At 38.2% G+C, this 24317-nt stretch overlaps 2 protein-coding genes and 1 long non-coding RNA gene across 5 annotated transcripts; all 3 read left to right on the top strand.

The window, feature by feature from the left end:
• The first annotated feature begins 3196 nt into the window (after positions 1-3196).
• On the top strand, positions 3197-4298 carry LOC6581317. The gene is made up of 3 exons (XM_002007016.4): positions 3197-3420; positions 3499-3636; positions 3899-4298. Exons 1-3 carry the CDS (start codon positions 3326-3328, stop codon positions 4113-4115), a joined length of 450 nt encoding a protein of 149 aa, XP_002007052.1. The 5' UTR covers positions 3197-3325; the 3' UTR covers positions 4116-4298.
• An 829-nt stretch (positions 4299-5127) lies between these two features.
• On the top strand, positions 5128-20375 carry LOC122757465. Of its 3 annotated transcripts, none has more exons than XR_006357504.1 (3): positions 5128-5157; positions 6074-6258; positions 20240-20375. It is a non-coding gene; the product is annotated as an uncharacterized LOC122757465 (long non-coding RNA). The 3 variants fall into 3 exon arrangements; XR_006357503.1 differs by lacking the exon at positions 5128-5157 and adding an exon at positions 5461-5496; XR_006357502.1 differs by lacking the exon at positions 5128-5157 and having other exon boundaries at positions 5507-6258.
• Positions 20376-20812: 437 nt separating this feature from the next.
• Positions 20813-24213, top strand: LOC6581316 (beta-2 adrenergic receptor). Its single transcript, XM_002007015.4, has 4 exons — positions 20813-21272; positions 21402-21545; positions 21616-21874; positions 21959-24213. The coding sequence occupies exons 2-4, from the start codon at positions 21413-21415 to the stop codon at positions 22533-22535; spliced, it is 969 nt and encodes a 322-aa protein (XP_002007051.1). The 5' UTR covers positions 20813-21272; positions 21402-21412; the 3' UTR covers positions 22536-24213.
• Positions 24214-24317: the final 104 nt, after the last annotated feature.

Here is a 24317-nt window from a genome sequence, read left to right as displayed (position 1 = left end):
GTCCAGCCGAGCGTTCGGCCAGTCGAAGCTGCATTGATCGTCGGCTTCGCTTCGCGCTGTGCGTACATAATACAAATTTGGGCAGTCGTAGAACAAGTTCGCTTTCTTTGCGCCTCGGTGCGTCGCGGCTGGCGACTGCAACTGCGATGGCGACGTCTACTGCAACTGTTACTGCTGCTGCTGCTGCTTACTTGTAGTTGTAGTTGTAATTGCGGCTCGACTGCAGTCGCTGTTGTTGCTGCGCTGCTGCCTCTCTTAAGGCACTGCTCTGCTGCTGCTGCAATTCTGCTGCTGCTCTCTGTTTTAGTCTTTGCTTTCTGGATATTACTCCGCTTCTGGCGCTGCTCTGCGGCAGCTCTGCTGCTGTTTCTCTGCTGCAGTTGCTCTTTCTGCCGTTGTTCTGTAGCTGTTGCTCCTTTGTTGCAGCGCTGTTGCGGCTGCAGTTCTGCTGCTGTCGCTGTTGCTGCCGTTGTTCGCTACTCTTTTTGTTGATCATTCACAACATATCATGCAAATGTTACACGTGGAAGGTGTAGAGCAAAATTTACACATATAAATATTCTTAATCAATTTCAGTTCTCTTCATCTCCCTCTCTCTATCACTCTTATTAGTTTTTATTTAAGGTATAAAGTATGCAAGAGTGTTCAGTATTCGACTATACAACAACAATGAATCTTTTCCTCTTGTTGGCTTTTAAACGTTGCGCCCCCGCAAGATAGTTGCAGAAGCATAGATGAGAGTCGCTGTAGCTTTTGTTGTTGTTGCAGTTGCGGTTTATGCTTTTATGGCACTGTTGTTCTTCCTCTTCTGCTTCTTCTTCTTCTTCTTCATGTTCTTCTTCAGTGGCGAGTTGTTAACTTAAATATTTGCGCCTGGCCATGCCGAGCAGCCCATTTAGAGACGATCTTTCACACAGATGCCACAAGAACTTGTTTTCGCTGCCCTTGCCCAAATGCAGTGTCAACTAACTATCCCTCCCCCCCTTGGGACCACACTGTGCATAACTGTGACCGCTGTGCACAGTTGACTAGAAGGATTTGGTCAGGCATTCAGCTGCGCTTTATAGCAAATCACAAAAGGTATTAAATGGGGGCTATTAGCTGCCGTTTATTGTAGTCGGGAACACCCACGCGTAATAAGAAAGAGAGGCAAAAAGAGTGTGGGAGAGAGAAGAGAAGAGATGTGGATAACTGTTGACAATTAACTGATAACAATTCATTTGCATTTCGTGTGGGCGCCCCTCATCACACACATCTGCCATTCAGTTTCCATTTAGTGTGATTTTTTCGGTTAATTTGACAGCCGAAATTTGATGAGCCGAAAAAAGTCAAGTCAAGTTTTAAGTGGCAATCGCATCAAAGCGAATCAAATCGGAATCGAATCGAAAACTGTGAACAGGTAAACACTCCACAACAAACCATCTTTAAGATCTTCGACCATTTATGCCAGCTTATCAGACCAGGTATACGCACTTTAACAAGCTCTTCGTAACGCACAGTGCCCCCCCAACAAAAATATGAAGGGTCTCCAAATTAATTTAACTATTCGAAATTAAGTTTTATGCTTCCAGTGAAAACGAATTTCAATTATTCTTTGAGAAATTACCGCTCAGAAAATTCTATTAAAATTTATTCAGCTAAAATTTGTGATCTCCACAAGTGATCTAAAAATTTTCTCACTTTTGCTATTAAATAAAAAGAATATCGAATAAAAGAATATGGTCATAAAAATGAATTAGCATATAAAAGCACTTAAAGTGCGTTGCAGTTAGCTGAAGTAACGACTGTGAAATACCCTGTATTGTTACTATATAAACTGTACTACTATATGAACAGCTGTTGGTCTGGAGTCTATAGGTCTGGTCTATAGGAGAGTAGCCTAACCCTTGTATATATTATATAATAGATTGTCCAATAGAATTTTTATTAGACTTGAAGTTGAAGCTAGATTTAAAGACTAGGAGCTTTATACTGTATAATAATATCATATAATACAATAATAGTATAATATCAAATATACCCCGTGTTATACCCCATAGACCTACAAAAAAACATAGTATATCTTAGAGCATTTGAATATGGCTAGAACTTCGATTTCAATTGAAACTGGAACTGGAGTGGGAGCAGCATGTGTCAGCAGAATCGAGAGTTAGGATCATTTGATTATGGAACTGACGTTGTCTGCATTGCAATTTGCTTGTTTTGTTTGCCCCGTCACGCAGGCACAGTTTGTTATTTTTTTTTCTTTCTTATGGGCTGGGCCGACAATTTGGAGCAATATGCAATGTCATATGGGCTCCCCACTCTTGTCTATCTCTGTCTCTGTCTCTGTCTCTGTCTATGCCCCAAAGAGTTGGCCATAAATCGCGCTCATGTGTCCGAGCGAATTGTCAAATGTATGCGCTGAAAAGATCTTTTGACACCGTTCAGCTGCGCTACCACAGAGTTCCGTAGATAATTTATTTGATCACGCTTTCCCAGACGATGCGACGTTGACGGAAGCGCACGAATCGGCAATTCGCCAATTCGAGATTTCCCACAGACAAAGTGAATCTCGACTCGAATTTGTTAGCATTAGACGCTGCGATCAACTGATCAATTGATCAACCGATCGCTGATCGCAGCAAGCGCTGATCGTCGCGCGGCCTTGACGCCTTATTAAGCATGAACATGCGCAAAACAATTATAAACAACTTCCTCGTTGTTAAGGATAAGCTATAGATGACAACCCACTAATTAATTCGAAACACTGTTTAAGAATTTTAATGATCAAAACTAGAAAACAAAATGGAAATTCCATTGGATTCGCTTTTCCACATAACTCACACCAATTTTCAAGTATTTTTTAATTTCTAAGTAATTTCTAGGTTTTTTGAACTAGTATTTTACTGCCTATTTTAAACCAGATAAAACATTTAATTTCCAATCAGTTTCTTCCGACTGCGCTATATTTCTTTTGAACCTCAATTTGGGAATAGAATGTCAAGGAACTGATCGTATTTATATCACATTTTGAGGAATGGAACTAGTTCTTTTTATAGCCTGACCCCATTGAGCTTAAACTGATTTACTGCCATTAGTTCCAGATATACTTTGCATAGCATTTGCTCCTAGTTTGATAAATGAATCGAAACTACTGGAACCAGCTGCCTTCGAAAAGCTCTTGCCTAGTAGGCTTTGCTTATAATTCGCCTCGTTGTGCTTCAAACTCTAAACAGTTTAAGGACAACAAGTAAATACATCTTGGCAATAAACAAAAATTTCTTGACACACATTTGTTGTAGGCAAAAATTATTCCAAAAAAAATAATAACCATATAAGGACCATGTTCTCGTTTGTCTTTTGGAGGAACGAGGCCAAGAGGAACCCGCGCGAGAATGTCTCGCAAATCTGGAAGGATTTGAATGCAACATTTGTGACGTAAGCATAGGGAGAGAGAGAGAGAGTGAGAGAGACAGAGAGATGGAGCTTGTGACTTCTAATGCGTGTCTATTGCAGCTTCCTCGGCTGGAGCTGGTTGATTTATACCATTGCAGTCATAGTCATCTCCATTTGCGGTTACTTCGCCTACTGCGAGAGCTGCCGAAGAACTGAGATTGTCCGACGCAGACGAGTCATTCAGCGAGCCCAGGAACGGTAAGGCTTAAGACATGGAAATAAATATTTCTATGAAATAGTTAACAGTCAACCTATCATCCGCTTCCAGAGGGAGGGTATGACATCTTCACTTATTTTTAACACGCTCTCTCTTCCTTCTATTCAAAATTAAGTTCCTAAAAAAACTGAAATATTTTGTAACTCTGCAATGAGCGACCCCATTTCATAGCTGTTTACTTAGCTCTCCATCCCAATTTCTCTCGCATTGTAGCCATTAACTGCTCGTTTATCTTTATTGCAGACCACCTCAGAAGCGTCGTCCGAATGCTGCATATCGCGATCATCAGATCTATCGGCACATCATCCTCAGCGTGGCCAAGTACATGAAGAATCCAGAGGGAGTGCGGCCCTTCATCGACCACATGGACCATCTGTATCCGCTGCGGCACTCTCAGGCCGAAATGCAATTGAACATTGGCCACTCTGCCATCGAGGCGAATGCCGGTGCAGTGGATTGAGCAAGAAGAGAGCTTTTGTCACCTGCTGCTATTTTGATTCTATTTTCATTCATTTTCGTTCAAATTATCGAACAGACCAATTTAACCTGTAAATTTTGATAACCGCCCCTCGCCCCCCCTTTTATGCCAACCATCATACTGTTTAAACGAATACAAAATTAAAGACAGACGTTCCGCACCGTTTTCCATCTTCTGCGCACTCGCCGCAAATGCGGCCTAAAAATATGCAATGGCTATTTATAACAGCAGAAGAGTCGCCGCGGCGCGCCGCTTCCAGTCAGGCGACTTGGAAAGACCAACAAATATAAACAAATGCCATGTGCGTTAAAAAAGCTCGGCGAAAAAAGCGTCGCACATAAACTAGGCGAAAGCTCACACTCACACTTTCACGCTCTCTCTCTCTATCTCTCTGCCTCTTCCTGTTGCGTGTTGTTGCAGGCGCACGTTCCAGCTCGCTTTCGTGTGCTCTCGCTCTCTCTTCTCGGGGCGTTAGTCCAATTGAAGTTCGATATACTGGCTCAGTCGCCAGTCAGACATTCAGCGTGTCGCACGTAGGCACGCATCGAGCAGCAGCAGCAGCAGCAGCAGCAGTAGCAGCAGCGCGGGCGCGTTCAGTGGTTGTTGGAAACAGTCAGACACAATCACACCCACACACAGGCATACAGCGGCCAGCAAACAAAATTTTCTGTTCTTTCTGTTCCGCTTTTGGTCAACAAAAAAAAACGTTTTTCATTTGATTATACTCTTCAACTATTTTGTGTGTCAACTGGAAACACGGGCGAAATAAAAGTAAAATCAGGAAATTGCCGAAATTTACAATTTTCAGCAAGTAAATTATGCAAATATATTTAATTAACTTCTGAATAATTGAAAAAAGAGAAGAAAAAAAAATATATAAGTCAAGGCGCACACCTGCGCACATGTTACACAGACACTGCGTGTGAGAGTGTGTGTGTGTGTGTGTGTGCTCGTGCTCGCTTGTGTGTGTGTTGAAGGCTAAGCGAAGCAGCAGCAGCAGCCGAGGCACAAGAAAAGCCAACAAGTAAAACAAAAAAAAAAAAGACTGTGTGGCATGTGCCCCAAAAACATTGGGGCAACATCAATGCCAGCTAGCACGTGTGTGAAAATTCAATGAAAATTGTGAAAATTACACGAAGTCTCAGTGTTACTTAAAATAATGATAAATAAATTGCAACCAAAAACTAATAAGAATAAGAAAAACTTTATAAATGTGGAAAAGTGATTGAAAATATATATTTTTTAATTTTTAAACACTTAAAACCTTTACATGAAATTTTGTAAATTAAAGTTTTAAAACATTTTCAATTTTTTTTAAATTAATTATGCGAGAGAGACAAAATAGAAAACAAAATATTAAGAGGTGCAAATTTATAATTCGATTTATATTATTATTTAAAAATTTATATATAGACTCTTTTAAAATAATTTTTATATTTTGCATTATTTGAATGCTCGCTCAAAACTCAGATATTCAAAATTTAAATTTAAACAAAGCAATCAAAATATAAAAACTATATAGAAAGTCAAAAGTATTAGTGGACAATAAATTATAAATTTAAATTTTGAGACAAAAATATAATTATATAAACACTTCTATATAAAACTGCATAAATAAACTTTGACCTTATCAATAGCTCAACTTTTCTTATCATCAAATTACAAAGGCAGCTGTGCGCCATAGCGTGTTTTCACTGTGCCCCGACAAAATCCCATCTAATGCCCCACATTTACATTTATCTAAATGTTATTTTAAGCCCAAATCTAAATTGTTTAAATAACACTTTGATTTCCTTATCTAGAATTTAACGTTCACGTATAATTTATTTAAATACATGCATTAAAATATTATTTGATTGATGTATGAGTGTGCGGCGCGAACGGTAATAAGACTCGCCCACGCACCTAGACATTTGATAGTTTTTTCTGAACCGTTGCAGCCAAACAGCCAAGTGATAAAGACAAAGTGTTCAAGACAAAATGTAATAAATATATAATTAAATATACAACAAGAAAAACACCAATAACAACAACAGCAAACGAAAACAAAATCAAATCAGTAACAAACAAAAAAATTATATATAATAATAATGTTGAACAGCACTCAAAAGATGTCAAGTCAAAGGTGAGTATACAACACTGGCTGCAGCCATAGACACACCTAGAAACAAGTACAGCACACATACACTCACACTCACTCACACACTCACACACATCCTACCTCAACAGTAGCTAGCGAAGCAACAAAGCAAAACATAAACAACCCCAAAATACCCGCAAGAGCCAAAGCCAAAGCCAAAGCCAAAGCGAAAGCCTAACGGTACTAGCTGTCAAATGCTGCGCAGCAGCTGCGTCGCGACGTCTCTGTAGCTCTTGTGCAGCTGAGCCTCAAATAGGCAGCGCAAACAAGCAAATTTACTTGAAAAGCTCAATGCAAAAAATGTTTGGCTAGCGAGCAGAGACAGAGGCAGAAGCAAAAGCAGCGAGCAGAGACAGCAGACAGAGGCAGCGGCACAAGCAAAGGTACAAGCAGCGGCACAGAAAGAAGAAAAGGCAGAGGCTCAAGCTAAAGGCAGCTGGCAGAGGCTAAGGCAGTAGCAGCGCAGTCAGCAGCCAGTTGAGATTAGCCGCAACCAAAGCCAAGTCGCTGCGTAAATATTGAAAAGCTCATTTGAGCAGCGCTGCCTACGTTGCTACAGTTTAAGTGTTACATTTTCTCTCTCACACACACGCATACATACATGCTACTTTAACAGCCATTGGACTTATCAATTGAAGCAGATTAAACAGTGCTTGCAAAAATACGATTTTGTTAAATAAGTTCAAATTAGAAGAAAAAGAGCGTAAAGTGAAGCTTTTCAACTTTAATAAATCGACGAACTTTTCGTATTTAGATAATTCGCTTAAATTCGATATTTACTATTTGGGTATATTGCATGCGTATCCTTTTCTTTCGCTTCGCTACATTTTATGAACAACTTTTGTTTTATAGGCAATTTGTCTTTTGTGTGCGAGTGCGGGAGGTTGGAGATGGATGGATGGGCAGCAGTAGGTGGGGCTAGGTCGTGCTACTGTCATAAAATTGAGCCGAGCCCAGCTGAGCTGCTGCTGCCGCTGCTGCTGCTTCTGCCTGCGTGTCCTTGCGGCCTTATCTATAGCCGCTTTCTTCGGCTTTCTTTGCTTGCCCGTCAAGTTGTTTATTTTGTCGTAAATTTTTTGCTCAAGGACGAACCACCGACAGGCCGAGTGAGTGAGTGAGCGAGTGGGTGAGCGACCAACCGCCCGCCCGTATCATAATCATGAAACAGACATGGGCCACTTTATCGATCACACAATGGGAAATTTCACACCTTGCCACCGGCTGTGGCGCCACCAGCTCAGCGTGCTACGCCCCACTTCAAGGTCGTCTTTGCTTGCCTTTTGCATAATTCAAGGGTCTTCAGATCGAAGCTCGCTTTCACTCTCTCTCCTTCTGTCTCTCTCTCTCGCTCTCTGCTTCTGGCACAGTTGCACGTTTTCACACATGGCTGGCTGCATGCAACATTTTGCGCTGCGCGTCCAGCGCACAAATTGCATTGCATACTTCAAGGCTGGCCTCTAATTTACATGCCAAATGGCGCATGCCGCACACTTTTCCTCACTTTGCCTTGCCCTCTTCTTCGCTTTGCCACACATTTCCCTCTTACGCTTTTCAATTTCACCGCCGTTTTTCTTGTTAGGCCACCCTTTTGTTCTTATTGCCACATTTATGAGCTGCGACGTAATTGTTTTTCTTTCCACCCACGCCTTCAATTAGCCCAGCTGCAACACAATACTGCATAAATGTATATGTATGTATATGTGTGTATATGCATATATGCATACATATATGCATATTCATATGTATTATGCGTGGGTTTTTCCAAGAGTAACTTGCCATTGCTCAGAGCGATTAAATAAGTAGAACACAAGCTTAACTATTAAATAAGAAAAAGAAAAAACATTGATTTTTTTTTTTTTTTTTTTGGTATTATCTATACGAAAAAATTTAGACCACATAGTTGAATGAAATAATAATAAATAATAAATTAATAAAAATAAATATTCATATATACATATATAATTTTAATACTAAAATAAAAGTATGTAAAATGAAACAGATAACGTTCTTAATTGTAACAATTTTTTTTTTTTTTTTTTCAAAACCAAGCAAAAAAAAATGTATATAAATATGATTAAAAAAAAAAAAAAAATTATTTCTTCTCAATCTTTTATATCATAAAAAAAAATAATTTGTTTAGTTCTGTTTGTTATTCAAAAAAGTTGTACCATAAAATTTTATACAAGACTTATTACAAACAAGTAAGAACGTTGCAGTCGGGCGTTACCGACTGCGGAATACTCATTCACATCCCATCAACAATTTAGTAGTTAAGTTTCGCTCTAATACTGTAGAATATACAGGTTTTTCCGATTTGCCACGCCCCAACTGGGCGTAGACACCTCATTTTTGGTCAGTTTTTAGAAAGAGATAACGGTACCCTAACTGCAAAGTTTGAATGCTTACCCTCAAGAAATGTGAAAATTACAGGGTATTTTTCGATATGCCACGCCCCTATAGAGGCGTAAAAATTATTTTTGGGGAATCGATAGAGAAGGCTACCAGTAACTCAACTATCCAAATTTGAAGCTTCTAGCTATTATACTTTTGGAGATATAAACTTTTGCGGTTTGCCACGCCCCCTGTGGGCGGACATATATCCGACAAAACTTTTTGGTCTTGGGTGATCAGTCCGAGTATATATACAAAATTTGAGGTCTCTGCTATCAATAGTGTCCAAAATATAGGAGAATTTAAAAAATCACTATATCTTCAGGTCCGATTTGCCACGCCCCCAATGGGCGTAGACTTATAATTTATCTTTAGACTTTATAGAATCATACCATTAGCTGACGTGCAAAATTTCAGCATTCTAGGTTGACAACTTTAGGAGATACAGTTTTATCCGATTTGCCACGCCCCCAATGGGCGTAGATATATCCGCCATAGCTTGTGATCTTGGGTGGTCAACGCGGACCTACATACCAAATTTCAGCTTTCTAGCTCTTCAACAAACATGATTTCTGGTATATCGGAAAATGCATTTTCCGATTTGCCACGCCCCTAGTGGGCGGATCGGGAAAATTTTAACACTTTATAAATCGGAGATATACACGAGTATGTGTTCCAAATTTCAAGTCTCTAGCTTCAATAGCGCCGAAATAGATTGCGTTCATACGGACAGACGGACAGACGGACGGACGGACAGACGGACAGACGGACAGACGGACGGACAGCAAGACGGACATTGCACAAAACCAATATACTGATTCACTTTCGTGAATGAGTATAAAAAAAAAATAAATAATTAAAAATAAAAATAAAAAAATTATTGCTTATTAAAAAAAATGTTTAAGTAAATTATTTTATTTATTTTTTTTTTTTTTTAATTATTAATTAAAATTAAATAAAATCGCAAAATGTTCAAGACCATCGTTCAATCGCAACAAAAATGTTTGAATCAAAACAAAATTTATTAATGTAGATGATTCAAGGCAAGGAATTAATATATTTTTCTTCTTAATAAATTAACTTTTCCAATTTATGTTTGAATATTATAAAAAGCATACTTAAATTTGAAAAATTTATGTTCTTACTAATGTGAATAGCCATATTAAATTATTTTTCGAAACAGAATACAAAATAAATCTTCGATTTATATAATCGCAATAAATAACATAGAATACTTCTTATATGGTTTCTAAATATTTTGACATATATAGCGCACTCTGCTAATTTTATAGCACCAAAGTGCCCTTTGTATATTTAACGTAATTAATGTTTACAAATATCCACTTAATTAGTTATTTCCAAAGTGTTTAAGCACGAATGCTTTATAGATAGACCGCAACATAATATGCCCACACTTACCTGATCAAATCGTTGCATATGCCTCTCTATATATACAGAGATGCATGTATATATAGCTCATTTATTATATTATAAGTATGTATGTATGTATGTGTGTGTGTATATGCATGTGTCTGTCACATATTCTCCGAGCTGAACGCGCCTACGCCAAGATTTACGACCGCAACGTGTGTTTGGGCCACGTCGCGTGTTCCGTACCCCCCTCCCTCCCCTGCTGCAGTCAAACATCTGTTATCACTGAGCCGCAAGCCAAAATGAGAATTAGAAAGTAAGAGTGAATGGTAAATACATAAAAACAAAAACCAAACACATACATATATAGTATATACATGATATAGTATGTACACATGCCAAACAACCGAGTGCTAAATATAAAAACATGTGGGGGAAAAAAAGCCAAATACATTTCGGCTAAGTAGAAATTGTGGCAAGATTTTATGGAATTACGTATGGACTATGAAATTCTCTATATATTTGTGAAATTGTCGAATTCCAAGGAATCTATATAGAGCATGAGCTAGTCACTAGGCGAATATATTAAATATATAGATAGAAGATATATAGCAGGTATATAGATGTCTGAAGAGCTTCGTCCGACTTTCACTTATAAGAGTGAAATATGGCTGGAAAAGGCAGAGCATCTATTTTAAGCTTAGCGTCTAATTTTTTCAACATACATTATACATAATTTAGTAACAGATAATTTCAATCTGACTAATTGATTGATTGCTTGACTGAAGAGCTATGATGAGCTTGAAGAGCTAACCAGAGAGGAAACTAATGCAGTTTGAGAGCTAAGCAGGTCGAATTCCGATGCCTATGTAAGCTGATTGAAGCCTGAACTTAAATGATATAAATATTTCTATTGCTTGGCTGATTGACTGACTGAACAGCTAGAGAGCTTTACTATTCATCCCAGTAGCCTCTTTTGATTTATATATAAATAATATATTTTATATACTTGTTAATGTAGAAAGATTTATTGACAGACTAGCAGACTAGATAGATCAGAGCTCTTGACTTTTCTGATTGAAGTATATTTATATACAATACATATATAACTAGATTAACTGATTGATTGACGATTGATTGATTAATAGTACACCCTTTGAATTGTATTGAGTTTTTAATATATTGATTGACTGACTGATTGGCTGATTGATGAGTAGTGCAGAGGACAAACTTGATTTTCATGGATTAAACTCAATTCAATATATGAAATATTGATTGACTGATAGACTGATGCATAGGGCAAACTATAGATGTTAGAAGACTAAATTTGTTGAGAAGCTCAAAGAAGTTTTTATCACAAAAGACAAACTTTGTATAGACTGATTGACTGACTGATTGACCAACTGCTTAACGCACTAAAGATCAACGGAAAAAACTACAAGAGCTGCCATAGACAGCAGCTGACATCTCATGACGTAATGGAACTGAATGATAAGCTGCTTGGACAGTTTCAGAAACGTTAAACGATCAACGACATTTGACAGTCTTGACTTGACAGCTGGGGATCTCTTTCTGGGTATATTTCCGCTTGACCCATTCATAATACACTGGAATCGTGAAAAGCCCAATTAGTGACAGTTATTTATGTATTTATGATCGTAGTCTAGCAGCTGACGGAGCCGTGACTTATCATGCCCGCCTGTCAGTTGTCGCTGGAAAATCGCATAAATAGAAACATTTACTGAATGGCCGCTCGAGCATTGGCCAAAACATCAAAACAGACAAACGACGACGTCAGCTGTCAAGAGGCGCTGTCTGTCACAGACGTCGACGTCGAATGGGGGAACTATTTGAGCAGACCTTGGCCACACCCGCAACTAAATGTCAGCGATAAGACGCGAGCTGGCTACACTGATTTATATAGTAGATGTGTAGGTGTATGTATGAGTATACCATACTTCGATAGTCACTTGAATAGCGGCTAAAACTGCTGCAGCCAATTGGCCCAATGTCAAGCTGTGCCACATGCCACAGACACATGCAGCAGGAGACGTGCCATGAAAATAGCATAGAGCAATAAATTGCAAATGAAATAGAAGTAAGGCGACACAGCAGCGTCCTCTCTCTCTCTCTCCCTCTTTCTGTTTTTCACTCTTTCTTACCTCACTCTCATGCACTTACTCTTTCGCTCTCTTTGTTGCACAATTGGCAGTTGCAGCTCACAGCTGATACGAAATTCTCTGCGCTGCACAGTGAGCAAAATGGAAAAAGATGTGACCAAAAATATGATCGATTTTGGATAGATTTGATTAGCTTTGCTTTTTCCTTATTCTCTATCTCCATGTTTTCGATTCCTCTCTGGGCCTCTGTCTTCATTTCGAACTTGTCAGTCGCTCCTTTTCTCTCTCTCTCTCTCTCTCTCTCTCAGGCTTTCTTTTCTCTTCTTTCTTTCTCTCTCTGCCTCTGTCTCTCTCTTTCTTTTGTCTTTTATCTCTATCTTTGTCTTTCTCCATGTATATCGCTGTCTCTCTCTCTCTCTTTCTCTGGCTTTCTTTATGTCTCCCTCTCACTCTCTCTCGCTATTTGTCTGTCTCTCCCTTTCGATCTCTCTCTCTCGCTCTCTATCTCTCTCCTATCGTCTGTCTCTCTCTTTCTCTCTCTCTGGCTATTGACCTTTCTCTCTTTTCGTTCTATCTATCTGTGCTTCCCTATTTTGCTCCTACAGCATTTCTCTATTCTCTTTATATTTCTCTCATTTTCTCTCTCTCTCTCTCTCTCTCTCTCTCTCCTTTCTGTCTTTCTCAATCTTATCATCGCCCTCTTCATCCTTCCTGCCATTTTGACTTTCTTCCACAATCTCTTACTCACTCAATCTACATAATTTTGTCCCATTCTGATTCTCATGCCTTTTCTTCACTCTTCGCTTTTATTCATTTATTATTTTTTTCAAATTATTTGCTCTCATATTTATCCCACTGTGCAGCGCGTGCAACTCCTGCCAATTGGCGTGGCGCGCTGTTCCTTTTGCCTGGGGCTTATCAATCAAATGGCAAATAATAGCAACAAATAAACGGACTACAACTATTGCCAGCAACGGCGACAGCAACAATAGACAAATTGATGCATTGGCATATTGATTGCACTTGCGCTGGCTTTCGCTTTGGCTTTGACTCTGGCTTTGGACGACTTCGCTGAATGTCAAGTTGCAGTCAGATTGTTGTTCTTGTTCTTGTTGTTGTTGTTGTTGTTGTTTAGGAACTGCTTTTTTATTGATTGACTATATATGTACATATATGTATGTGCATGCATGTATATGTGTATCTCTGCGGGCGTGTACTTTTTATAGCCGGCATCAGGACACAATTGTCCTTAGCCTTAGCACAAGTTTCATTTATTACGTATACGCCGCATTGGCCCAGCGAAACGCGGCGAGCTGTCGCAACTAATTTACGAAACTTTCGCAGCGATGCAACACAAAAACAAACAAACAAACTGTAAAGCGTTTCCAGGGAAATCAAAACAAGAAAGAAAATATAACGAAAACCGTAGTGAAAGAGAAAAAGCGAAAATGATAATAATAATAATAAAAGAAAACTGCAAATGGGAATAGAAAGACAATAAAGCCAGCTAAAGACGGGTGCGTCGCCAAGGCGCTGCGTGTCCTTGGCCAACAAAAAAAAAAAAAAAAAAAAAAAAAAACAACAGCAATAAAACTGGAACTAAAACTGAAACTCAGCGAGCAATTGGGGCAAGCGAACAAATTGCGTATACGCCATGTTGTATGTTTAAATGTATGCATATACACACACATATACATACATATATGCATATATATATATTTGTGTATACATGACATACGATGGCAAAGCAGCTATTATATGCCTTTGACACGCCCACGCTCCAAAAACAACAACAGGAAAAAACCCATAGCAAACACGTGAGCTGCATGGGTGGGAGAGAGTGAGAGTGAGAGAGATGGCGCTTGAAATTGGTTTAGCTTGGAATGGACTCTGTTAGTGTAGACAAAACTCAATTTTGTTAATTACTGTATAATCATTAGAGAATAATTATTTAAAAAGCTAAAGGTAATACGTTACAATAAATACAAATTGGACTTGAACAAGACAGAGGGCACCTGTGGGGAGTGTACAACTAGAAAATACCCTTAAATATAGAATGCAATGTAGGGTTGATATTCCCATCAGTCAATGCCTCTCTAGTTATAAGTACATATACATACATACATACACACACACACATACTCATGCTTAAATTAAGTTGAGAAGTTGGCAATTCTTAAACTAAAACAATTAGTAAAAAAATTTTTTTTTTAATTTTAATCTAAAAAAAATTTTTAAAAATTTGACGACTTTTTTTAATATAAAAAAATGAAGTCAATAAAAGTTTTATGAAAAATATTAGGAAAATAATACATATACCATAATTTCGGGTTTCTGAGTATTTTAAAAAATTAAAAAATTTTAAGAATTTTTTATGCTAAAAAAATTTAACCGACTTTTTTAATATAAAAAAAATGAAGTCAATAAAAGTTTTATGAAAAATATTAGGAAAATAATAAATATACCCTAATATCGGGTTTCTGAGTATTTGCAGAGTATTCTCCAGTCAGTCACACCCCTTATTTTTTGCTTAATTTTCAATCAGGACTTTGCCAACATTTTAATGCTATGCGGAGACAAAGTTTTGCAGCCAAGTTTTATTTTGCCTGCACTGCTGGCTCCAGGCTCCAAGTCGTCCGCCTGCCGCATGCCGCACATGCAACAGGCAACAGGCAACGGGTAATGGGTAACTGTCGCCCTGCGGCATTTGCAACTAGCAAAAGTTCTTAAGCCACGCCATGACGCGCTGCTCCCCAGTTGCCACGGCTTTGTCCGCGGAGACAATTCAATTCGAGCAGCCCGAGCGAGCGAACGGAAGCGCAGGCAGAGCTTGCTGCATGCTTTGTGCCTAAAAATAAACAGCATTAAAAATAGATGTGGCAGCAGCAGAGAGAAGCGAGTCGAGCGCGTGAGTTGAGCTATAGGAATGCACGACTGACAGTTACCCTATAAGCAGTCTATGAGTTGAGATGAATGGGAATTCAGTTATATAACAGCTGAGCGTTATATATAGAAGAATTGCTATTCATATTGGAAACATATCGATATTTATCGATAAATTTAATTTATATAATTAACCTGACCTATATGACATATTATGTAGATTTCAAATCCTACCACACTCCTCAAAATATCTTTAGATTGTGTACAAGATCATTGTAAGACCATAAACCAAAACCTCTTTAGATTGCATAAAAATCAATGCCATAACAAAAACTAATCATCGATATTTATCGATATTTTAATAGAGAGCTGTTTTATGTTGACATTAGTCTAGATGTACATAGCCAAGAATCAGGACTAAACTGATTTCTTTAACCAATCAACATTTATCGATATCAACGATAACAAACAGTTTTTGTTTACAAGTAGCAGCATTCAAGTTGAACCAACTTTTAACTGTATATAGTCTGAAAGGTTTTGTCTGTCTCATCATTCTAGTTATCATCGTAGGTACATTTTGTGGAATATCTTAACAATCGATTTTTATCTATATTTTATGTCATTTTCTATAGAACATAGCTATTGCTTACAAATACCAGCTGCACATATCATGAGTGAGTTAACAAAGTAAACTCAGTTTCCATCCATTGATCTGTGAAATAAGCTAATAATTTATAGTAAATATCTCAAAAATCGATATTTATCGGTATAGAGCTAATATTAAATAGACACGAAACTGTTAATGAACTTGTAGTTCTGCCTTAGTTTCAACAGTCTAAGCCAATATACTCTCTTGTTAAGCAGAGCGCAAGTTGATACATAGCAGCTCAGGGATACGTATATACTCTCCTTTCATATTATGTACAGGGTATTGGGTATTGGTGCCGCCAAGGTAAGCGCCGCGGGTTGCTGTGCCTGCGCCACTGGCACTTGCTGAGGTCATGCTTATATAAGCCTGACTGTCAGCCAGCCGTGATGACGTAGCTCTGCCCCCAACCAACCCCAGCCAATTCAGACCACCCCACCCCACCTCAGCCTCTGCGACTGCAGTTGCAGCAGCCTTGCCTCCTGCTGCGACTGTCAACGTCATCAACTGAATAGACTTTTCCTCTTTCCTTCACACACACACACAGATAAATAAATGTATATATATATATATATGTATAATATATATATTATATACTCTATATTTAAGCATGCATTCGCCTTGGCCTTCGCTCGCTTTGCTCGCAATTTGCTTCTATTATTATTATTCTTTTTTTACGCTCGCTCTTTCTTTACCGTTAGCTGGCAGGGAGGGGCTGGCCGCCTAACCACCTGCCCATGGCATTTAAATATAATTTTATGGCGTCGTCGTTCCAGCTCGTGGCTTTCTAAATCACTTGACTGTGGCCTCATGTGCTTACCTACATCTCTCTGTCTCTGTCTGGCAATCTACATCTCACTCTTTCTCAGACTACCTCACTCTCGATATCCTTGCTGTACTCTTGTATCTGTATCTTTCGCATTCGCTCGCGCCATAAACACGCATGCGATACATATTTTATGGCTGCAAATGAAATCTACAAGCGTCGCACACACACACACACACACACACACACAAACACATTTAACTCTTTTATTATACGCTGCATTACACTCACGCGCATTTGTTCAGGAACTGTAAAGTTTTTTTTTGTTCATCACATATCATAAATCTGTGAAAAACAAAAACTTTTTTCCATTTTATGTAGCCTACTTTTTGATGTTATATAAGGGCATGTGAATATAAAACTAACTAAACGGACATGCTCTAACGTCGAGTATGTTGGCTTTGTTTACAGTTATACAATACTTCATTAAGGTATTCTGGTTGGTTGAGCAGTTGTATAAATGGGCTTTAGATACTATTTTTATACTCATCCACTCAAAAGTTTCATAGGAACTGAGCTTATTTAAGAGATATATATAGAACTGGAAATAATATGAAAACGAGATAAGGGTAAAATTGAAAGGGAGAAAATTTTCAGGAAATAGAAGATTAGAGAAATCATGGATTGAAAGAATGGAAATGAAAGATGAGACAAACCTGGCTCGGCGAACTCAGATCTACGGCCCAATCAAGAATACCCATAGGAAGGAAAAATATGAAGAGGAAAAAGTAAAATTATGAATATATAAGTAAAAAGCAGGAGAGTGAGAGAAAGAGAAGAAAGGAGATGACAAATAGATGGCCAGTTGGATAGACGTTAAAACAGTCATGGCTAAACGGAATCAACTCTTCCGCCCGATCACGCATAAATATACTTAATGGGCTGTACCATACCTTCTTCATAAAAGAAGAAATGTTGTGAGATCATGGAAAATCTGTGAATACAAATAGACAATAATGCTCAATTGATAAAGACTCTAGTTATTCAAAGTAAAAAAAATAGATTTACTATGATAGAATTTGTTAAGATTACCAATTTGTCAACAATACAAAAATTTATCGAATGACATATTTGAAAGTGAATCGATAGTTGCGCCACTCACGAATCAAAGAGTATAGTTGAGTCTGTTATCGGGTAAAAAATACCTGAGCTAGAGTCATGCAATGTTCAAGAGGGTATACAAGACGTTGCTAGTCAAAATATAGACTCTATTCAGCAGGCATATATAAAGTAAACGTAGGGTATAGAAAACAAACTATTCTGATTTCATAATCCCACTCAGCGCAGCTTTGATTGCTGCTTACCCAACTCCTGTGTTTGCTCAGTGTAGAGCTAGCCCTAGCCTATGGAATAGGTTCCATACACCCCATCATCTATCATAAGTGCCTTGACGACCTTTGAGCTAACAAATTTATTGGGTGGCTCTCACGCCCAGACTATTTGGCAATCAAATTGCCATCAGTCTACCTCTAGACTACCCGCTTTTTCCCTCTCTCTCTCTCTCTCTCTCTCTCTATCTTTTTAGCTAAAATGCGCAAAAGATTTCGCTTAATTAATCATTAATATGCACGCACCTATTGATTTTCTGTTGTTATTGTTGCTCTTGGGTTCGCTGAACCCCATCCGCTAATGTGCCACGCCCCCAGCGCCCAGCTCCCGTGGTGTTCAGCTCATTATGCAACGGTTTAGTTGGCAGCACACAATGAGCGTTATTGCCCTTTGTAATTGGCAGCAGCTGCCACAGCCACAGGCACTGCCACTGCTCCACCCCCCCTCCCCCCTGTCTGCTGCTGCTGCTGGGGCGTCTCGTTGTCGGCGTCCATGAAATCGTTTTGCGCAAATGACACGAAAGCCAAAGCCAAGCCAAACCCAACCCCAACCCTTGCCTTACCTAGCACTAGCCTACCCCACCCCGTCCCCAGCCCTGCCTGGCTGCAGCTTACGCAATGATTGACAAGCCTCGCACCTGTCGCGGCGAGCTGTTTGCTCCTTCTGCAGCTTAGCCAAATGCAATTGTTATTTATCACCTGTCGAGCTGCCGAACCATTGCGCCGTTAGCATTAATTAAATTACCAAGTTGAGAGACGGGCATCGAGCAAATGACAAACTTGTTACAGTCTCTATCTCACTCTCTCTCTCTCTCTCTCTCGCTCTGTCTCTATCGTTTACCTTTCAACTATGGCGCCCGGTCTGCCGTCTTCTAATGGCATTTGATAATGGGCTTCGGTGTTTGTGTTTGTATTTGTGTTTTTCTATCTCTCTGCCTGTGTGTGTGTGTGTGTGGGGGGAAAATGGCGCAATGACGTCGTCCAATGATGCTGATGAGCCAACGAGCTGGGTGGGGGGGCCAAAGTGTGGGCTCATTGAAGTGAGTTTAGTGAGCAAATGAAGATGTAGCTAAATATGCCGAGATGGCTGATCGATGGCGGAAAGCACTAAGAATAGAAATAGTGACAGCTACTAAATAGAAAAGAGTGTTTATACAGTTTGACAGTCATCATGTACATTAAAGTTGGACAGCTACAGAATAGAGAGTAGTAAACAAAAAGTAAATGATATATTCAACTAATACAAGAAATGCTTCATAGTTCAGTTTAGTTAAATGTTGTACAGTTTGGCAGTCATTGCTTAGATTAAGAGCCACTTATAGAACGAGAGCTGAGCCAGCCTTAGAGCGCTTACAAATTGAGAGCTACATGAATCAATTTATTGGAGTAAGTTAATCTCAGACTGTGGAATTTATTTCAAAATTGTTACAGTTTGACATGCAATGCAGGCAAGTTACAGTTTATGAGTCTTAGCGATGATAAAACTACAAATTATACAGCTTGTAAGCTACAGCTGCTCATTGACAGTTTGACAATCACCACCAAGCAGGCACAGTTTGAGAGCTATAGAAAGCTCAACAGCGCAACTTAAGAGCAAACAACATAAACTACTGTCAAGCCTAAGACTTTACAGTCTGACAGTCCATCAACAGTTTGAGAGTCACAGGCGGATATTACTGCGAATACTCCATAATGTATTTACTTCATTTTAAATACAGCTGATAAGTACGCAAAGCAAGCATATTAAGTGTTACAGTTTGAGAGTCGCCGCTTTAAACATGCTTCAATTTAATGCTACCAGCTTTAACAAAGAGTAAATACAAAACTAAATAAAATAGTCTTTTGTTAATCTCAAGAGTCTTAACTTATGTCCAGTCTCTCCTCGAGAGGCTGTCAAACGGCGCAACGGTTTGAGCAGCACTGAGTGCGCATTGTTGTTGCGTTCGAGTGGCTGCGTTGACAGCGATGCCTCTCAAACTGTGTCAAGTGCACAATGCAAAGTGGGTCACTGCAAAAAGCAGCAGCAGCAGCACCAGCTGGGCGTGGCACTCGCAGGGGCAGGCGGCGGGGCAGTCAAAATGCTCAAACTGGCGGGCAGGATAAGGACGCTCTTATGTAAAGCATTTTATGCAGGACTTGACTCTGAAACACACTTTGCTAAACGAAATTAGACCAATTTCATTTACAATTTAATGGAAGTTGAATATATAAACAAATTAATTTAATGAAATTAATTAAATTCATTTAAATTGAAATATTGGGAGACAAAATAATATGAAATTAATAATATTTGTTTATTTTTATATTTATTTTTTTTTTTAAGTAAAAAAGTTTAACTATAATTAATTAATTCATTAAAAATAAATAAATATCTGACTTTCGTATTTAATTTTATTTTTAGATGCGCACAATTAGCTTAAAAAAGACAACGACAACAGCAACAACAACAACAGCACGCAGAGCAAATAAATAAAAACAACAACAACAGCCAGAATTTACAAGCAAAAGGATAATCACAAAAAAGCACAAGCATAAAATAAACATAAACTATAAAAAAATTAAAATATTAAACAAAAATAACCCAAATTTTCAACTAAAAAACGTAGCACATCAAAAGCCTTACAGAAAATATTTAAAAATAGCAACAACAAAAAAAAAAATTTAAATTTGTGCTGTGCTCTTAATTAATAAATTAATTACTTAAAAATTCAACAACAACAAAAAGTGTTGTAAAAGTAAAATTGAGTAAAAATATTATATAAATATATATATATATATATATATATTAATATTATATTTAATATTATTATATTAATATTAAATTTAAACTTAAATAATAAATATAATCATTATTCTTCCACTTCAAAGTTTCAATAAAACAAAAGCAAATAAATAATTAGTTTACAAACTTAACGGAAAAAATCAAGAAAACTAAATTTATAAATTTAGAGCTATATAGATACATATATATTATATATAATATATATATACATATATTCAAACCTTTTAGTAGTGCATTAAAAGACATTAATAAAAATTTTAATTAAACTTAGCAAAGAGCGTTGTGAATTTAATACAAAAAAAAACTTCAACTAAAACTAAACTTAACTAAAACCAAGTGGAAGCATCAACTAAAATATGGTCTATTAGTAGTTTTTAACAGTAAATTTTCAATGCAACTTTTAAACGAGCTTCAGCGCAAACGAATTGCAAAACACAAACCAACAACATTCACCTTAACCTTAAACTTGGAATAAACAAACAATCGACAAAAAAAACACACACACCAAAAAAAATTTGGACGCCGACGCCGACGGCGACTGTGACTGCGACAACGACAGCGACCTTGTCGTGCATTTGCATTTAGCTTTTTGGGCTATTGCACAATAGAGGGCGCCACACGCTAACTGCTGGCCGTCATGACAGGAAGTGAGGTAGGCGGCTTACGTGTGTTGTTGGCCTTAGCATAACCTTAAGCCTCCCCACAAACACACACACACAACCATATCCACACATCCACATCCTCCGCTCCCCACTCCACCCACTCTCTCACCTGCTTGCAGTGGGCAGAAAAATGCAGGAAATGAGCTACCTGCAGGATAATTCCAAATTGGAGGCACTCACCAAAGCCGTACTCATCTCCATACTGGGCGTGGCAATTGTATTATCCAATTTACTAATCATCGCCACGTATGCAAACTTCAAAGGTAAGTTTCGAGCTCACATTCCACTTACACACACACATGAACTTACGTTCCGCATGCTGCGCTCTCTTAGGTCCCACAGAGGTCATCAACTACTATCTGCTCTCATTGGCCATCGCGGACTTGCTATGCGGCCTGCTCGTTGTGCCCTTCTCAGTCTATCCCGCTCTAACGGGCGAATGGATGTACGGCGACATCGTGTGCCGTTTCACCGGCTACCTGGAGGTGACGCTGTGGGCCGTATCGGTCTACACGTTCATGTGGATCTCGGTGGATCGCTATTTGGCCGTGCGCAAGCCGTTGCGCTACGAAACGGTGCAGACGAAGACGCGGTTAGTGATGAGCGACAATAATCGATAATCGATTGGCGATCGTGTTGCTTACTGATTTACTGATTAATGCCTTTTGTTTTGCAGCTGCCAGTGCTGGATGGTCTTCACATGGATATCGGCGGCGCTGTTGTGCTGCCCGCCGATACTCGGCTACACGCAGCCGATAGTCAATAATCTATCGCACATCTGCATGCTCGACTGGGGAAACATGGCGGCATACAGCGCTACGCTGGCGATACTAGTGTTAGGTCCCAGCTTAATATCGATAGTACACAACTATGGCTACATATTTGTAATGATGCGTAAGATACGATCGGGCGAGCCGATACATGATAAAGAATATGCAACAGCATTGGCTGAAAATTTATCGAACCCTAGTCATATGATGTCATTCGCATTAGTCTTTGCATTCTGGATGTCCTGGCTGCCATGGATATTATTGCGACTATACGAGGTGGTCATGGGCGAGGTTATCCAAAATACTCTTATCAATTTCGCTGTCGTCTGGATTGGCATATTGAATTCGTTTTGGAAAATTTTGATAATGTGCAGCATGTCGCCCCAATTTCGTATCGCATTGAGAGTATTTTGTTTAACCATTTGTTGTAAGACTAAGGGCAGATTGCAAGCGGAGCTAATCGGGTTGGACCCAGATGACTAGAGCCGTTAAATTTTCAAGTATAAATTGGTTGTAAAATGCATCTCTCTCAATATATATATATATATACACACATATATATATAGATATATGTGAAATTCATCTATATATATATATATAGTTGCCCTACTAACTGAACCGTACTTGCCTCTAGGCCACATGGTTGCATATTTAATGGAGTGGCGGGCAGTACGTCTACCCCCACTTCCACTACTCCCAATACCCAGAACCCACTAATAACAACAACAAAGAGAACACGAACACGAACATCTAAACAGATTTGAAAGACATATTCATTTAGTAGATCGTAAGCTTTACAATTTAGTAAGAGATTTTTAAGCATAAACGAAAAGAATTATGTTACGAATTCGAGAAATTTATTGATATATATGTATATGTATTATTGTGTATTTATGAGCTTATATCTGTATGTATATAGCGTGATACATATCTAGCTATATACCCATATAGACAACAAAATCGATAATCGATAGACGATCATCGATAATAATAACTAATGCCTAGTCTACTTCTGTATTCAACTTATATCACAACAAAATTCTATTTCTGTTCTATTTGACCGCAGTTCCGTTACCACTTCCGTTTCCGTTTCAGCCCGCAACTCTATTAAAAAAAAAATAAATAAATAAACAAAACAAGAAATATCTAGACGCTTGGCGTTTAAAGCTTTCGAAAAGTCCATATTCAGTAGCATTCTAGAACCTAGTTTAAATACTTAACTTAATAAATGCCAAAGAGGGAAATGGAGAGAGATACCAAGTGGGCGGGGCATTGTGAGCGTAGTTAAAAGTTTGTAGTTCCACAAGTTCCACGCGCTCCACACGTTCCACATCGATAAACTTTAACAGAACTTAGCTCAGAAATCGAAAAACACATTTCCAGTAGAATTAGCGCTAAATAAATATAATTGAAACAAAATAAATAAAAATGAGAGTATCGGCGAGGGTAGTCTGAAGAATTCGTGACTGCAAATATATATATTAAATGTATATTAACTTGAATGCAATTTTTTTTTATTTTTCCCCTTCGAAAGTCGTAAAATTTTCAGACTTGCCTCGTTTATATATTTAGTTTGTAGTTCAGATATACACATATACTACTATATATATATCTAATGCATACAAATCGTAAAATATAGTTGATTAATAATTATAGTTAATATAGTTTAATATTAATTTAGTGTTAATTAGTTGAATTCACATCATGAATTATGTATTATATAAACACACAGACACACACACATATTACTATATAGATTAACTCGTTTTCTGAATTGACTGGCGGCACTTAAGCAAATCCTGGCCACAGATTTTCAACAGACTGTTGCAATTTTGCCTAGTTCCCTTAGTGGGTTAAATTCAGTTTCTATGATCTGCGCCGTCTTTTGCTTACGTGCAGCCAGTATTTGTTGTTATTAACTCTTATTGTGAGCACACACACAGAGACATACGACATACGTATATGAATTCATTGTAAATTCATTTGCAATCATTTATTAATGTTAATTTTACAAAATGTTATCGAGATTTTTTGGCATGTAAGCAGTGGAAAAATTGTTAAGAGTAATATATGTATATACGTATATATAAATTATATATATATATGTATATGTGATCAAAAAATTGAGTGCAGTAAATTAAAGAGTAAATGGAAAGGTAAACAAAAGCTTGTGTTTTCAATTCACATTTCAAATTTGGCGCACTGTTTTTGTGCTACAAAAATACCACAATAATACCAGCTAGTTGTTGACGCAACTGTCGATGC

Source organism: Drosophila mojavensis, unplaced genomic scaffold (assembly GCF_018153725.1).
Source record: "Drosophila mojavensis isolate 15081-1352.22 unplaced genomic scaffold, ASM1815372v1 contig_74, whole genome shotgun sequence".
NCBI classification, from domain to species: Eukaryota; Metazoa; Arthropoda; class Insecta; order Diptera; family Drosophilidae; genus Drosophila; species Drosophila mojavensis.
Note: the sequence above shows the minus strand (reverse complement) of the source record. Positions and strands in the feature narration are given on the sequence as shown.

What these genes read in the sequence shown, in the direction of transcription:
- LOC6581317 (XM_002007016.4), top strand. Translation starts at nt 3,326, where the DNA reads ATGTTCTCGTTTGTCTTTTGGAGGAACGAGGCCAAGAGGAACCCGCGC. An exon ending in TTGAATGCAACATTTGTGAC is followed by an intron (nt 3,421 to 3,498) that starts GTAAGCATAGGG and finishes TGTCTATTGCAG; the next exon opens with CTTCCTCGGCTGGAGCTGGT. An exon ending in ATTCAGCGAGCCCAGGAACG is followed by an intron (nt 3,637 to 3,898) that starts GTAAGGCTTAAG and finishes TCTTTATTGCAG; the next exon opens with ACCACCTCAGAAGCGTCGTC.
- LOC6581316 (XM_002007015.4), top strand. Translation starts at nt 21,413, where the DNA reads ATGCAGGAAATGAGCTACCTGCAGGATAATTCCAAATTGGAGGCACTC. An exon ending in CACGTATGCAAACTTCAAAG is followed by an intron (nt 21,546 to 21,615) that starts GTAAGTTTCGAG and finishes GCGCTCTCTTAG; the next exon opens with GTCCCACAGAGGTCATCAAC. An exon ending in ACGGTGCAGACGAAGACGCG is followed by an intron (nt 21,875 to 21,958) that starts GTTAGTGATGAG and finishes TTTGTTTTGCAG; the next exon opens with CTGCCAGTGCTGGATGGTCT.